The sequence below is a fragment of the Chaetura pelagica genome, unplaced genomic scaffold (assembly GCF_000747805.2).
Source record: "Chaetura pelagica isolate M959 unplaced genomic scaffold, ChaPel_1.0 scaffold71, whole genome shotgun sequence".
Taxonomy (NCBI): Eukaryota; Metazoa; Chordata; class Aves; order Apodiformes; family Apodidae; genus Chaetura; species Chaetura pelagica.
The window spans coordinates 1,925,606-1,941,814 of NW_009952435.1; the positions used below are offsets into that span (position 1 = coordinate 1,925,606).

A 16,209-nucleotide genomic window follows, 5' to 3' on the forward strand; every position below is an offset into this window, starting at 1 on the left:
CAGCAGGAAATAATACTTTTCTCATCCTTATAAAAATAAGGTGATTGAATTCCAGTTATGCTCCTCATTGAACATGATAAATTTTAGCAACACTAGTAGTAGCTAGGATGGTAGGAAAACACCTACTCAGTGCCTTCTCTAGAGGCACAGTGCTTAAGTATAGCTACATTGCTTACTGAATCTTCTAATTGAAATTATATATATAATTTTGTAAACAGGATAATCTATGACTGTGGAAAGCTAAATCAGTTGGTAAATAAAAAGGAGGGTCACAGCAATAGCCTTGAGGCACAGCCTTAATTTACCCTGACTATACACCTTTAACCAGCTTTCAGCATTCCTTAAAAACACACCTTTTTTCTCCCCTAGTGTTAACTGCCTAAGGGTGACTGTTATATGCCAGTAGACAGAAATTACTGCCATATAGAACAGTTGCTGCCACAGGTCACACTGCAAAGAAAGGTTCCTCTGATCGGTCAAAGCAAGATGGAAGTCTATGTATTTGGTAAGAATAGCTAATTTTGTGAAGGTCCTTCCAGGCCATTCAGGAACATTGGTGCCTCGACCAGCGTAACTCCTTTCTTCGGAAGAAGTGATATCATCAAGGCACAATTCATTACAATTACATGATTCTCTATTTGAGCACTTTCCCCACAATGCAAAATTCTGTGCAAACAGGGAAAGGACAGCTGAGAAGAAACACTTGGAATTGTTAGGGGACTAAAACTCTTACCATAACTGTTAGTGTGTATTAAACATGAGTCAAGTCCAGTTAAGTATCTGGAGAGCAGATTATTATAGCCAAAAGAGGCATGAGCTCCATAGAAATCAAATATGCCTCTGGGACTGCTTCTTGCATCCTGGCCCATACTATGACTAGTGCAACTGCTTTTGTAACAGCTTAAAATAGGAGTTTCTGTACTGGAACACGGAATCTCTTACAATTAACAAATGAGATAATATTTGGAGAGCATTCAAAGACATGTGCTCTGGTTTGGAAGGTGACCACTTAATGTAGGTGGTGAACAGGCACTGTGTTTTCATACTGGCAGGCCTAGGAGTCTGCTGTGCTTACAGGGTTTTGCATGATGTCTGCACAGGGAGAGGAACAGGTAATTGTAGCAAACATTTGTCATATCTTGGGGATAAACAAAAGAGATAAAGTTTTTTTGAAAGGGAAGGGAGGAATAAACAATGCTCATGAAGCAACGGGAATGCCTGTCGCATCTCCTAGTCAATGCCACACATGGACAGGGAAGCAATTAAACCTCACACTTTTTCTGATGTACCCACTGCCTTCCAGCTGCTTAGACACACACTGCTGGAATGCATCTTCTTCAGCAGGTGGGTGTGCAGCATTGCTTTGTGAATGCCTTTATTTTTAATCACATTTTGTATGTTATACTTTGGCACAGAATATTAGTGAGTAGGGTAGCTGAGCAGAAGGGAAGTGGGATCTTCATGGTTAACACATTATCTGTACATCTTTATTATTTTCTTTTATATGTGTATTATGCCTGTAATATAAGGGAGGGTGTAGTAAGGTACAGAGTACTTTTCAAGGCAGCATCTTCAGGGAAAGATTCAAAAACAAACCAACCCAAAATTTATGCACGTTTCCCCATAAAGATCAGGAAGTTCTCTGCTTCAAAGAGCATAAAATAGTCAGGTTTCTTCTCAGTTGCTTCCCTGCTGATTTAGTTTCAAAAAAACTGTGAAGCATCCTACCATATTATCAAGAAATCTCATTGTTTGCCCTTAGATATGAATTAATTTTCAGGGAAAGATTCAAAAACAAACCAACCCAAAATTTATGCACGTTTCCCCATGAAGATCAGGAAGTTCTCTGCTTCAAAGAGCATAAAATAGTCAGGTTTCTTCTCAGTTGCTTCCCTGCTGATTTAGTTTCAAAAAAACTGTGAAGCATCCTACCATATTATCAAGAAATCTCATTGTTTGCCCTTAGATATGAATTAATTTTCACCTAGAGATAGGGTTGCATATTTTTGTTACTTTTTTTAATAGAGCCTTCAGAAAACTGGAAAAAAAAATTGCAAAGGCTCTAGATAGCAATTTGTTCTAGCTAAGATAACCACTTACCATTATCAAACCACTTCCTGTAGCTTTATGCTAACTTGCAAATATCTTGTTAAATGGTTTTGTGTTCTTTTTATTCAGTCACATATCATAAATTAGGCTCCAAACCAAAATGATACAAAATTCATATGTGGAAGGAATTTTGCTCAGTCCTGTGCTTGACAGCTTAGGAGGTACAGGTCTACCTGGTATTTTGCTCTTAGCTGTTACCATTTTGGAGGCAGATGATGTTTAAGAACACATAGGTATTTTCAAATGAACAAATGCAACTTAACTATAAGTGTAGTTCTTTTCACATAGTAGAGATTAGGTACCTTAAGGAGGCGAAAGGCAGTCATCCAGCATGTCCTGCTTTGCTCATCTTCAGCACACAGTAACCTCAGTTCCTTAGTTTCATTTCTCACTCTGTTGGGCTATAAAGTATTAGAGGGAAGTCAGCTACATCCACTAGAAAACCAACAACACTGTAAGTTTACTGCAGAGTAAAGGCAGGTACAGTATTAGTCTGAGAAATGACCAGGAAAAGCTCACAGCACCCTGAATTAAAGCTCAGGAGAGGCTGAGCATGCTTTGAAAGAAATAACTTTCTCATCAAGATAAATGGCAGTGCTTGTTTCAAAATACCCTGCAGTTCTCTAAGTTTATAGGAACAAGGTACTCAGGTCATACTAGAACCAGAACCAAGGTGTTGAGGTGTTTTCTTCAGAACTGCGAGAAGTTTTATGAGCCCCCATTTTGAGATGAAGAAACAAAGTTTCCATACATTAGTGTTACTCAAAGTCTGCTTCCATTGGTTTAGGATCTGGCCTGCAGGAAGCTTCTACTCTCTGAGGCAAACCCACGTTTTCTGACTCCAGAACAGTTTCCAGGAAGGAGACTACTTCACTTCTGTCAATAAAAGCAGCTCCCAGCCTTATTCTCAGAAAATTACACAGAGCGTTGAAATACTTCCCAAACCTATCCATCAGCACAATGGTTCTTAAAATCCTCAAGGACAACTGCTTGTTCTTATTTCCACTTTCCAATACAATCTTCTTTAAATAAATGCAAACCTCTACCACAATAATGGTACAATTATACCCTACAGGAGCTTGATCCTTTGTTGCTGTATTGTTTTGGTGCTAGTTGACCAGAGAAACTTTCTTATGCAGTTGGAGCACTTGGAAAATTATGTTCATCTGTGAAGTGAACCAAGGCTACCTCACAGGCACACCACGCTTCAGCACTAACCTGATTTTGCACAGAAATATCCCAAGCCAAAGGAGCACCAGATAAAAGTGTTACAAGTATCATATAAAATGTTGGCAAGATTCACAGGACATGCCTGCCAAATGAAAGACGTTAAAGATCAAGTCCTCATGACAGAAACGCTTGCAGAGTTTTACATACAAATCCCGTTTAGCTACAGGCATGGGGGACTCTGAGCTACCAACACCATCTTGAACTTTGGAAGAACTTATTGAGAAATACCTTTATACAAAATCCATACTCTGCAGGTGCATTGTACAACTTCTTGCCTGCTATCAATGAGAAGATATTGCTGTCTTCTAGGTCAGCCAACAGTTGCAAATGTCTTGGCTCCTGGGGAAAGAAATACGTTTTATCAGAGGGAAGTGTAAGATTTTGGAAGATCTTGCTGCAAGCTTTGCTGTCTCTCAAAGCCAACCCCCAACAGAGGGCAGTGCATGAACACTGTGCTCCTCTCCCAGGCAGCCTGATGTGGGCATGCCGTTACCTTTTAAATGCCAGCTACTAGCAGAAGATGTTTTATACAAAAACCTGACAGAATACTTATTCAAACACATCACATTAAAAATCGAATAGCCCTTTTCATTGCTCCTAAGAAATCTGAAATTTACATAATGTAAAACAGTGTTTAAAGTACTGTTTAAGCTAAATTCATGAACCATGTGCTTGGAGAGCATTTCTCTTGCTATCCTTGTTAGCACCACTTCAGTGGCCAAATTATGTTGTCCAGCTAGTTTGCCTTTATTATATAACAATGCCATATAGTTATTTTCATGCATTGAGCCCAGGGCTTGCTTGTCATTTGATCATGGTTTGCTTATCCTTTTTTATATGATAAAAAAAGGAACACTGTGTGCAGATATTTAAAAACCAGCAAAAATTACCCACTGCAAAAGCAGAAAATGCTTTCATATGCTAGCACAGTGCAGCTTCTTTTTTTAATCTTACCTTTGAAGTTCCTTTTGTAGAACAATAAAGTCCTGATCTCCTCAAACACACATACAATTTCTTCCATGATTTCCTACCCAGCTCTTTCACATGCAAGAAACCTTGAATCTCAGGGCAGCTACTGGAGTTTAAAAAGTTCTGTTGGAGAGGAAAATGCAAATGAAGATTGTGTCCTATAGACGGATCATAAAATTGTCACTGAATTTGCAGAACAGAGAAGAAAATGGCAAATCATTTTGCTGACTTGGGGTGCAGTTCCACATCATGCTTAAACTGACCTAGATGTTTAAACTGATTTACAACCAAAATGGATATTCCTGCTCCTCCTTGTTATATCTACCTGGGTAACTCCTCCTGCCACTGGTATTTTCCAGTTCTCTATGTCACTAATTAAATCTCCAAAAGGCTACATAACCATTTCTATATATCCACATTCTTCTTGCACTTGGCCTGAAGGGACACACAAGTAACCTTATTAATTCTTAAAATAATATACTGTCACAACAATTCTGGCAACTAAACTAACTTGGAACCATTGGCCAAAATCTGCAAATTGTTCCTGAACTTCTAGAATGGTAACAGCGTATTTCAGGATTTCCCACAACAAAGTCCTATACAGCACATGCACCTGTCCAAAAACAGGTGACACACAACAGAATATTTTACTAAAAATTAAACACTAAGCAGTCAAATAAATGTCAGCAATTGTACTAGACTTGAAGATGGAAAACATTTAAGTTCTTGACATAATTAGAGGGACCACACATAGAATAATTTCATTTGCAATACATCAAAAGAAGGAGCTTGATGGATTGCTCCCTTATTACAATGGGTCAGATTTTTAAATGACTGAGGGTTTGCTGAGAAAGTTAAATGCCAACTAATGAATTCAATAGTGCAAATTAAAATGCATCACCCTAAATGCCTCTGCAATTCTTTAAAGTTATGTTTTGGTGTTATTTGCTAGACAATGCCCACAGGAAACAAAACTAAAAATCAGTGCCCCGTGTCAAAACTCTTAGTTGCATTAAAAGCTAGGGTTTTTTCCCAGTCCTCCTCCCCATCTCATCTAACAGAATGGAAAAGAACAGCTGGTTTTCCTGCTATTTGTACTTCTCAACTGTGAAAGGGAAAGACCAAAAGGAGACTATATTCTCTCTGTCCACCTTTACCAAAAGTAAACTAAGTTGCAAGATTTTTTTGCATCTCTGAGCCTGGGAAGTGGTCATGGGACAAAATGAGTGCACTGGTTCAAAAGTCAGCCGAAACTTCTTGTATTTTTACAGCCAGTGCATATTTGCAAACATGCAAAGTGATAGAAATCAAGCTAATCAGTTATTTGTATGTATATTTGCGTAATGTATTTGTGCCCTCTGCCTTATAATTTGCTTGTTATTTGTGGTACTGTCTTCAGGCATCATGGGTTTGTATTTTTAATATAGTATTCTTTTATTAAATTGTGGTTTCATTTGGCCATGTGTGCTGAATGTCCCTCACTTGAGGAAATAACCAAAAAAATAAAAGATTTAGACTACAGGGTTTAGATCAGACTGCTTAACTTCAGAGATTTAAGTGAATGAGTTACTTGGTCAGAGGGGTAGCTCACCCTTCAGCATCACCTTTGGAGGCCAACCAACCACCACCATAGTTCCTGCATGAGCAAGCAAGAAACTGTACAGTGACATCAAAACTTCAGTATAAACTCAGTGCATGTGCCACTGCCATGCAGACTACACAGCTCTACCAACATCTATGCATAAGATACACATCCCTGTAATTTAACTTGGGGAGCTTTAAGTGGGATTACTTTGCAAATCATACCATTTTCTGTAACTGCATGTACTACTTAGGGAATTAATTTTCTATATAGAACAGCAACTAGTTGTCTGAACCATGGGGAAGTTGGTCCTTATTGTTGATTCTCGCCAGGCACATACATGGGACATACAAAGTAAAAGCAAAACCTCTCACTACCTCAAGCCCATCTTCTAATGTACACATGGATTTTTACACTTTCCCCTATGCTATGACGTGGAATATAGAAGAGTACTTCTGTTTTGATTTTTATAAGGTGTATTTGTTTTTCTACAAATATGTCTGCTGAGATTGTTTTAGGAGTAACACTAGGTGGCCAAACCAGGTACCCACAGAGTAAGGAATATTCATGGAACAAATATGTATGAACATCAGCTATGAATACTTTTGTGTTTATAACTTAAACCTTAATGCCACTGGGTAAGATCTTTGTCAGGTATTTTCAATATTAGTACAATATGTTAACCCACTACAATGGTCCTTCTCCAAACAGCTATTTCCAGACCTTTGAATTCCCTCTTCCTTTCCCTCAACCTTTCCCCTCCAGCTCCAAAATTGTTTGTCCATACAGTACTTACAGTACCTGCAAAAGTTGTGACTGTGGGATACTGCCATTTGTTTGCTGGCACCAGGCAACCATTTGCTCTGGAAAGAAATTCTAGACACAAAAAGAAGACAATTGAAAGTCACATTATATTTGAACACTTTTACATAGAAAAAGTGGAATTTTCTTCCAGTTATTAATTTTCTGAAACTATCACTCTTAAATCAATCTAGAGATCCCCTGACACAGAAAGTAATACCAGGGCTTTCAAGTGCAGTTCTTCCCTTCTTCTGCTCACCAAACGCCGATGCAGACAGAATGTAGATTTTTAAAATACCTAATTTGCAGCATTTCGTAAGTGCATTTTCCCATCACTTCCTCTTCTACTGAGGGCTTTCAGGAATCTCTAACAGTCTCTGCTTCCTAGGAAAGGACTGGATGAATGGTCCTGCAGGTTGGATATGCAGTGACTCCTTGCTACTGGCGTATTTTGCCACCAAATGTCTGGGCTTCCCTCTCTGTCCAGAAAGACTGTTCAGCAAGCAAACTCTCTGTAACTTCACTTGCCATACGGAAGATGCAGAGTAGAACGAACAACAAGTTTTCTCTACCCTCACAGGGCTAAACCAGATGCTAATGCATTAAAAGAATTCTCAGGTGGGGTCCTGCATGACCTGCAGTATGTACACCTTTACCTTTGATAGCACTCTATCCAAAATACAGTTCTTTGGTGCTATATCTGCTTGACCCTAAAACCTGCTTAGTCCCTCAGAAGGCTCTAAAGCAAGTGCCATTCACAGACCTTAACTATGAAAAGAGCTCACATGTGACTCTTGATGCTTTGATTTGGTTGCTCAACAGCCAGGTTTATGCTCTTGTCCCCCCCATCCTGCGATGGCAAGTATTGTTAAACGTGCTTCTACAGAGCTTTTTTATTTCAGGCATCCAGTAAATAATCTCATTTACACTGAATCTTTGCATGACAAGGATCAGACAGTTTTCTGACTTCTGAATCGATGATTTGACTTCAGATTTACTCCTCTGGTTCCCCTTTTAATTTGCCATGTTTTAAAATGCCTATGTAATTTGGTACACTGAGCTTACTATCCACAGCAATTATGTTAAGTCATTCCTGAAGTCTTTAAACATTATTTGAAGCATGAGGACATGCAAAAATTCCTGGAATAAAACAGCGACTGATTATAACAAGATGAATCACATAAAAAACATTTCTAGTTTAGAATGTTTGCCATTCTTCAGACAATATAAATTTCAGTCTTTTGGGCATAAAGAGAAGGGCTGAAGAGGAATCACCCTTCTGCCAGGTAAGTTTCACAAAGAATTATGAAAGCTAACATTTACCAGCCTCTCTTGAGCAGAAACAGTGCCATATGGCAACAGCTAATGCAACGGATAGGGAGCCTTCACATTCTTACACCACAAGAATGATTTATTCTTTGATTGCAGGAGTCTGGGACTGAATGCCAAGCATTCTGGGTTTTACTCCCATGCTCTGTTATTAATTAAAGTATACCACATGAAACCAATGTGCTAGCTCCTATGATACCAAAATTTCTCTACAACACTCAGATGTTCATAGGTTATCAGATGGGGAGATCAACAGAAGTGAAAAATTACTAACACTCCATGTAGAGAAATGTTTCATGCAGTAAGACAAGGCACAGCCTCTGAAACAAGCACTAGCAGATGACAAACGTACGTGCAAGCACACGTGCGAGGCTGCAGCAACTGTGCATTAGCATCTATGAGGAGAGGAACGAATTTATCATCCACGCTAACTCCAGAAATGAGTTTTCATGTGCCCTCGTGTTTTATTTCTTTTGGCACCACGGATGCCTGACTGGCCTAAAATCTGTTCTCACCTAAACCCCCTCTTGATTATCCTTCTTCAGCTATCTAGATGGATCACACCAGCTGACACCGGCTCATGCCAACAGCCCATTCCAACTTAATTGTTTGGATTAAAATGTGAAATATCATCCCCAAATCAGCAATTACATGGCAAACAATTTAAAACTACAACTTTCAAAGGATTGTACAAATGCAGGAGTAAGTACAGCTATGACATGCAAGACTTCTCAAGCACAAATATATACACGAGGACAGAGAGGGTGAGTTATTGCGGTCAGTAAAGAAGGCAGAACACACTAGTAAAGCACAGCCATAGGTGAGACACTGTTCAGCATATATAATAAACTGAAAATTCCTTGTATGCAGTAAGTGCTTTAGGGGTTACTCAGAAAGAGTTACTGTCAGAGATGAAAAAGGTTTGAATACTGCACACTATGTGATCAATTTGTTTCAGATCAAGTAACTTTGAAGATAATGAGTAAATTGCACTTCTGATTGTTTTTCTTAAACCAAGAAAGATTTCCCAGACTTGGTCACTTTCCAACATAACAATAGCCATTTTGAAACAAGTATATTTGGTAACTTGAAAATACTTGAGGTTTTTAGGCTGGGAGGAGAGTGCAAAGAATTTAAACACTGGTTAAAATTTCTTTGGAAAGAATTCTGCTTTTTGTTTGGTTTTGTTTTCTTTTTATAGATGTTTAAGACATTAAAGTGCTCAACAATGTTATTGCAATCCACCCCTCTGTGGTGTAAACAACTAAGTAATGAGACTCACCATGGGATTTTTGAAAAATTCGTATTTTGCGTAATTCTTCCTGAACAAAAATTTACTTTCACTTCCCATTGTGGACTCAACTTGAACTATGAGCTCATGATCTTCCAAGCACCTCTCTGTGGAAAAAGAAAATTATGTTAAACACACAGACAATTAGCAGGAGCAGTGAGACCAGTTTCCAAAGAACAGAAACAACCCAGTGTCATTCCGTTACCTTTAAAGAAGTTATCAAGAAGTATTACAGCTTTCAAGCCTTACTGCAATGAGGCATTTAAAGGAACTAGGGCATAAGTATTACAAATTTGAATCTGACGTGGCAGTGTTCTTCAAAGATTTCCTACATCAGCACTTCACAAGTAGAGACTTTTAAGAAATATAAGAACAATTTGTGTGTGTGTGCAGTAGCTTAAACAATACACGGGAAACTTATTTTGGTGCTGGCTATATTCTGTGTAACTGGTAAGGTGGACAGATTAAAGGAGAAAAAAGTTCTGGAAAAGCCACCGTTAGGTCTTGAACTATCAGAGAAATACAGTGTCCTATTTGATCACACTCTATAAAATCAGTTCATTTCCAGGTGAACTTCAGGCCTTTATTGTAGATGCCAGACAATGGGGTTTATTATGAAAGAGGTCACAGGATCTACTTTACAGAAATACTGACAAAGACAAATGTTTTGTACACATGACAGGGCAATTTTCTGCTCTAGATTTGGTTACAAGGTAACTCCTCATAACCACCACTTCTCTGGTCAAAAGAATGGCACATCAAAGCATGAGCAGATAGCTTAACAAATCCAGTTCACTGAAAGCAGTAACTCAAAAGAAGGCGACTGGGCTAAGTGTGCACTACTTAATGAATTCATTATCTTGGCAAATCTTCAGAAGTTTCTGAGAAAATATTGAGATATTTCTCAAAAGTCTTAAGAATCAGTATCTTCATCCCTTATGTAACAGGAAATAAAATTTTTAAAAAGGTAAAACAAAAAATAACTTTCATAGAGCTCTATCCAAAATGCATGTGACATGCTGGCCAAAGAAGTTTGGAGAGGCTCTTTCACACTTGCTGTTCTGCATCCTCACATTCCCATGGTTAGAAACGCTAGGCTGACACCCATATTCTCTTGGGGTTTTTTCAAGATAGAAAGCAAGAAGTCATTGGTATCCTAAGAAGGAGCAAGCTCTTGAATGTCACTTGAAATATTAAACTTAGTAGATTAATGTAAAATCTTTGAAAATGTAACATATCTCTGAACAATCCCATTGTCTTTTTTTTTTAACCTGCATTTAAGGCTGTCAGTCATCACCAGCATTTATGCTGCATTTGCAGTGTCCAGCCTTGCCATAGATTTTGTTACAAGGTGTTAAAATTGAAGATTTTCCATACTGGGCTGCTCTCAAGTAAAGAGCTGCTTCTTAGTGCATTAGCCATAACACCCCTTTTAAAGGGCAGTTCTCTGGACTAATGTACACAACAATACTGCTGTTGGCAGCAGTTAATTAACGACATTTTGCACCACCTGAGCATTAATTACCTAAACTTCCACACTGTCTAGGGGTTTCACAGATGAAGTTTGAAGTATTGTTGCTGATCTACTGCTACTATCCTTTTTTTAGGCAACTCCTTACATCAAATCTCCGTATTGTAATGAGGATGGTAAATATATGAGGATGGAGGGCCTTTCTGTTTTGTAAAGTCTGCTTCCTCCAAAAAACACTGAATTACATTGGTATGAATCTTCATCACAGTCTGAACCCTGAAAGACCATGTGTCCTGCTAATGCCTGCTTCTGTCATCACACAAAGCTTCAGTCTTCACTCTTCTAACCACTGAAGAATGCTTGCCTAAGGGCAGGGACAAATCAGGTCCTGTTCTTTCTATCCTGAGGAAATGCAATGTAGATGAACATTGTCTATTTGTTTTGTATTTTGATCATTAGGGTTTTTTTTAAATATACCCAGTGACTGTTTCTTAGATCTTTTAGGCAACTGACCTAGACGCATTTCTTCACTAAACCAACACTCTTCTAAGTTTCTGTGGTGATACGTCTGCTGATTTAATGTTTACATTTTCATTGTGATGGTAAAAACTATCTTGAAGTAAAGGTACAGCAGCATGTCATAGCACATATATGTAAAAAGGAAGCTAGTCCTGGTCAGTTTGCTACTACTTCGTAAGAGTCACACACTTGGGGAGTCCTTGGTAATTTGCACTGGGTTAGTACAAATGGGATGAACTGCCACTTGACACACCAACTCAACCTCAACCCTGCTTTGAGCTTCCTGCTACAAAACTAGAAGCACAGACATCAGTCTTTTAAGTTCAATACATCAGTCTGTCTTCAAGTGGCATTGCAGCTGAAGTGACAAGAAATGTCTCCTTTTAGTTCATCTGACAGGCTCAACTCAGTCTCCTCTAGACGCTTCCTAGAAGAGGACAGAGGAGAGAGGTTCTGTGTCTTGGGGGTTTTTTTGTTAGTTGGGGTTTTTTTGCCAGAATTGCACTGTATTATTATCTGAATTTCTACAGAGCTGGAAGCTGTATGAGGTGGGAAAAGGAGCTGGATTCAACTGTGAAGAACTTGCAGGCGTGGCACAAAATTCCCAATTAGAGAATCACTTCAAATGACAGGTGGACTGAAGTGTGAAATAGCCTGCCGTTTCTGTATTTTTGCAAGTGCTGTGTCTAACTGTTCCACATTTAATTTGTTCAGATTAAGGCAAATCAAATGCAATGCACAAATATACAAGAAATTATATGCGCAAGACTATGCAGCAATTCCTTCTTCCAACCCTGTATTTCAGAGCTTTACCACTTGTCTTCCCTGCATCAAGTATATTAAATAAGATGTATAGTCAATTGTGGAGTGGGAAAAATGAGGTTTGTAGGTAGGGATTCTTTCAGTATCCAGACACATAGTCTGTCTTCATAATTATTATTATTATTATTATTCCTGTTAATGTCCAAGACAAATATCTCATTTCCCATCCTAAATTGATAATAGTTAAGTATGGAGTAGCACACAGAGAGCATACTACATGTTATGGGCAGATTAGGTGTATTTCTAGTTGCAAAGGAAATGATGGTATCAATTCAAGTTTCAAAGACTGCTTAAGTCTTGACTACAAAGTTGTTTAGATACTAGTGGTACAGTGTAGTTGGAACCATTTCCACAAGTTACATCTAAGCAAGTCTGATGGTAAATTGTCACACCATTGTCTCCAAAAGAACACAAATACTTTGTGCAGTCCAATAGCTGTTTGAAGTTACTTGCAAGCACATGTGTTATTTGGAATATACTTGACTACATGTGTAAAGTAGCAGTCAGTGAAGGTTCCCTAAAAAACTGGCACCTAGAAGATCACCACAACGATAAATGCACAGCTGGCTTCAAAAATTTGCTGTTGTCCTCAGTCTGCCAGAATAGAACTGGTTCTGCAAACTGAGCTCTTTTGGAAAGTAATGTTAGGCAAGACCAGGGAAATAAAAAAGATCATTAACTTAATGAAAGAACTTGCCTCTTTCAGTGGGCTTCAAGTTTACCACCTACAGCATTAATTCAAATCAAGGATTTCTTGAGTGAGAAAGAATAACTTCTGAAAATGTAGAAAACTCACTGCTCTTAAACCGTATTTCTTTCCACAGTGCTAAGTATCTATTTGCCATTGTTCCATACTTATACTAGCAAACTTACTGCTGGAGAGCAGAATATGGAACATCAGACACCTGCTAATAACTTCACCTACAGTGCAGACAGATTACTACCTTGATCTGACAGGTCCCTGCAACACAGGGAAGCACTTCAGCTGATGAGAAGCTGAAAATAAGCAGATATAAAACAACAACAACAAAAAAAAATCAAACTGCAACCAGAACTGGGTAGATGCATGAAGTTGGTTCAAGTTTATTGACTATGTCACAGTGTATACTTTGGTCCCCAAATACACGAAGTTGGACATTGTTGTCTCCTGTTAAATGATCTCCTTTTTCCCCTTTTCTGTCCTCATCCTTTTAAATATGTGAAATCTGTATCGTTGCATCTTTCTGATGCTTTAAATAGTTCTTTGTTCCCATTACACCCTGAAAGGCTGCAATACTTTGCACACAGATCTATTGCTTGGCCTACAGAGAACAGCCTGGAGCAGTCCCTGCGGAACCAAGTGGGGTGGCTGCTTAAACTCCAACCTGCACACCCCAGTTTCTCTGGGACAGCCTGGGCCCCGCTTTGTGCTTCAGTGTGAAACAGAGGTCCAAGGCAGGCAGGTCCCCACGTATATAAATGCAGCCCGATAAGTATCTTGCTCTTTTCCCATCATTGTTAATTACCAAGTTATTTGTGTGTAAACAGAAGCTTTTGATTTCCTAATCAGCCTCCTGCCCGATTCATTCAGAGATGTCACACACCAGAGTTTGACAGCACAATTAGTCACCATGGAAGCTATTGTGATGTCACAAACACTGAATTGTGGCATCATTGAATGAATCTGGCAGGAGAAGGATGTTGGTTACAAAGGAGAAGGCTTCTGTTTACACAATACCTTGGTAATCAGCAATGATGGGAAAGAGAATATAGAAAAAGGGAGCCTGGTAGTTTAATGAGCATTGATAAAACTGAAAATGTGTAAAGGTTGTTAGAAACTCACATGTGGCATATTAAGCTATGGAGATAAAGATTCTGTAATTTATACCTTAATTCTTCACCTTGTCCTACGTCCTCAAAACTGAAAGTGTATCACAGGCATATACAAGTAAGTGTTTCCTGTTAACTTTCTCACATATTTGTATATTAGGAGAGATAACAAATAAAAATAATCGGGATGTTCCATGAATATTTTTTAAAGTGCTATACTATAGAGCAATGAATTTATCTGTGTTTAACAGTACTGGTTTAGGGCTCTACATCTCCAGCAAATTGTTTTCTTTTTTTTTTTTTTTGGTAAGGGTTCTGTACTACATTTTCAGACATAAAAAACCCTCTTGTTATCTACAGATAGCATTCACATTTTCAGTGAAGGTGATCACCGCTTATGATTTGTCTGTTTTCTAGCAAAATATTCCCTGTGAAATGTATCAGCTAATACTCCAAATGCTACTTTCTACAGCGTTATTGTATACCACATAGAATTACAGATAGCCTATCTGAGCAATATGCAGTTGCAGGCTGCTCAGCAGAACCCTGCAACTAATCAGTGCCACAAAATAACTGGAAAACCAAGAGTGAATAACATGAGATCCTTTCAGGTACTGTAATTAAACCAATTCATGGTGTTATTTAATTCCCCACCGTTCTTCCTCTTGCTGCCTTCTTGAAACTGTAACCATGACACCTTAATTTCAATCAGGTGGAAGAGCTGCTGCCTGGAGAGCAGATGCCACTGCTGGTCCAGAAATTGCCCATGGATTTGTGGGTGGTGCCACCATTTTTTTCCTTGCCTGAAGTCAAGTTTAGCCGACCCCCTCCCCCACCTCAGCATGTCTAGCTTTCATAAGCATTACTGTAGGTATGTAAAGCTGAGTCTCTTCAGCCAGGTCTTCCAGCTGGTGATGAGCTGAGCTGTTTCACAGGACCAGTACTCTAAGGATCAAGCTTAATTTGCCTAAGCTGGTTATTTGCAATAGCTTCAGACACTGCAAGGTTTCAAGAGCACTAGCATGAAGATTAGACAATTATTTTTCTTTTTTTACAATAAAAAAACAGAGGGTGAGAAATAAGAGAAGGACTTAAAATGGCTTAAACGCTTAACACATCAAATTGTAATACACAGAAAGCACATATGTGACCAGCTATTTGTACAAATAAGAGCAGGGGAAAGAAAACGCTCCAGATGGAAGTACATTAATACGATTTACACATATTTTATTTTCCCAGGTAACCATGCCACCCCTTTGACCGTTCCCTACCTAATCCTAGGTGAGGGTGATGCTCCACTAGAGTCCAGCTGTTATCATCCACACAATGACTTTTGTAAACGAGCAGCTGACAGAGGTCCCTGGCTGTCATGTCTGCTAGAATCTCGACCACTTTGCTTGTTCCATCTTCACTAAAGACTTTTACATCCTGCAACATAAAGGGTACACTTACAGATCAACAGCTCTGAACATAGGCAAACCACACAGCTACTGTAGAAAAGCATCCTCTTGGCGTGAGGGTTCCAAGCACCTTGGCAGTCAGGACAAATCACATGGATGATTCACTTTAGAACACTTTATCTCAATGCCCCCTCGCCCTATTTCCCCTCCCCCCCTCCCCAACACCTCCCTGCACTAAACAAAGATTAAGCAGGGTTAATAAGACCACATATACAGAAAACGTAAGAGAGCAGGTTCTGTATGAAGACGTGTTAAGGTAAGCAAACATGGAACAGTACCGAGAGAGCACTTCAGCAGCAGTGGGCAAGAGAAATCACATCCAGTCCAACACACACAATTTTCTTTGCGATCCCGTCGGGCGCCTCCGAATCTGTGCCGAGGAGCAGGCCAAGACCCTCAAGATTAAAAATGGGCTCTCTCGTTCCCCACTAACTTCTGACTGTTTCCCTGCGGGAAGTCCCACTCGCAGCTCGCCAGTGGATCAATGAGCTAGCACAGTCCACACATTTCTTTCTCTCCCTGCCCCAGCTTCTCTTTTGATCCCAGCCTGAAAGTAGCTCAAAACCAAATGTGCACACGCTGCACGTCCTAAATATTAATGGAGATGAGAGAACAAGTCAGGAACCTTCTCCCCACCTCCTGAATTACACAGACGCTTCTGCTCTTTGCATTGTTCTGCCCAAGCAAGAGGCACTTGCCGCAGAATTATTTCCGCGGGCGGGCGAGCGGGTCCGAGCTCCGAGCCAACTCCGCGTCCCTGTTCTGCAGCCGGAGGAGCCGAATCTAACAAAACCCAATTCCATATGGGGGGGAAAAA

General features: G+C 39.4%; 1 protein-coding gene across 2 annotated transcripts in view; it reads right to left on the reverse strand.

Moving 5' to 3' along the window:
- The window catches only part of GRB10 (growth factor receptor-bound protein 10), a 123,041-nt gene that overhangs the window by 9,164 nt on the left and 97,668 nt on the right, over nt 1-16,209 (reverse strand). Inside the window, exons 5-10 of one of the 2 annotated variants that reach the window (XM_010008350.1) lie at nt 15,204-15,360; nt 9,303-9,418; nt 6,692-6,766; nt 4,294-4,431; nt 3,568-3,678; nt 2,412-2,510 (exon numbers count right to left, since the gene is read on the reverse strand). In XM_010008350.1, the coding sequence (XP_010006652.1) occupies nt 2,412-2,510; nt 3,568-3,678; nt 4,294-4,431; nt 6,692-6,766; nt 9,303-9,418; nt 15,204-15,360 (696 nt within the window). The remainder of the gene's footprint in view (nt 1-2,411; nt 2,511-3,567; nt 3,679-4,293; nt 4,432-6,691; nt 6,767-9,302; nt 9,419-15,203; nt 15,361-16,209) is intronic. The other variant, XM_010008351.1, reaches the window with a different exon arrangement.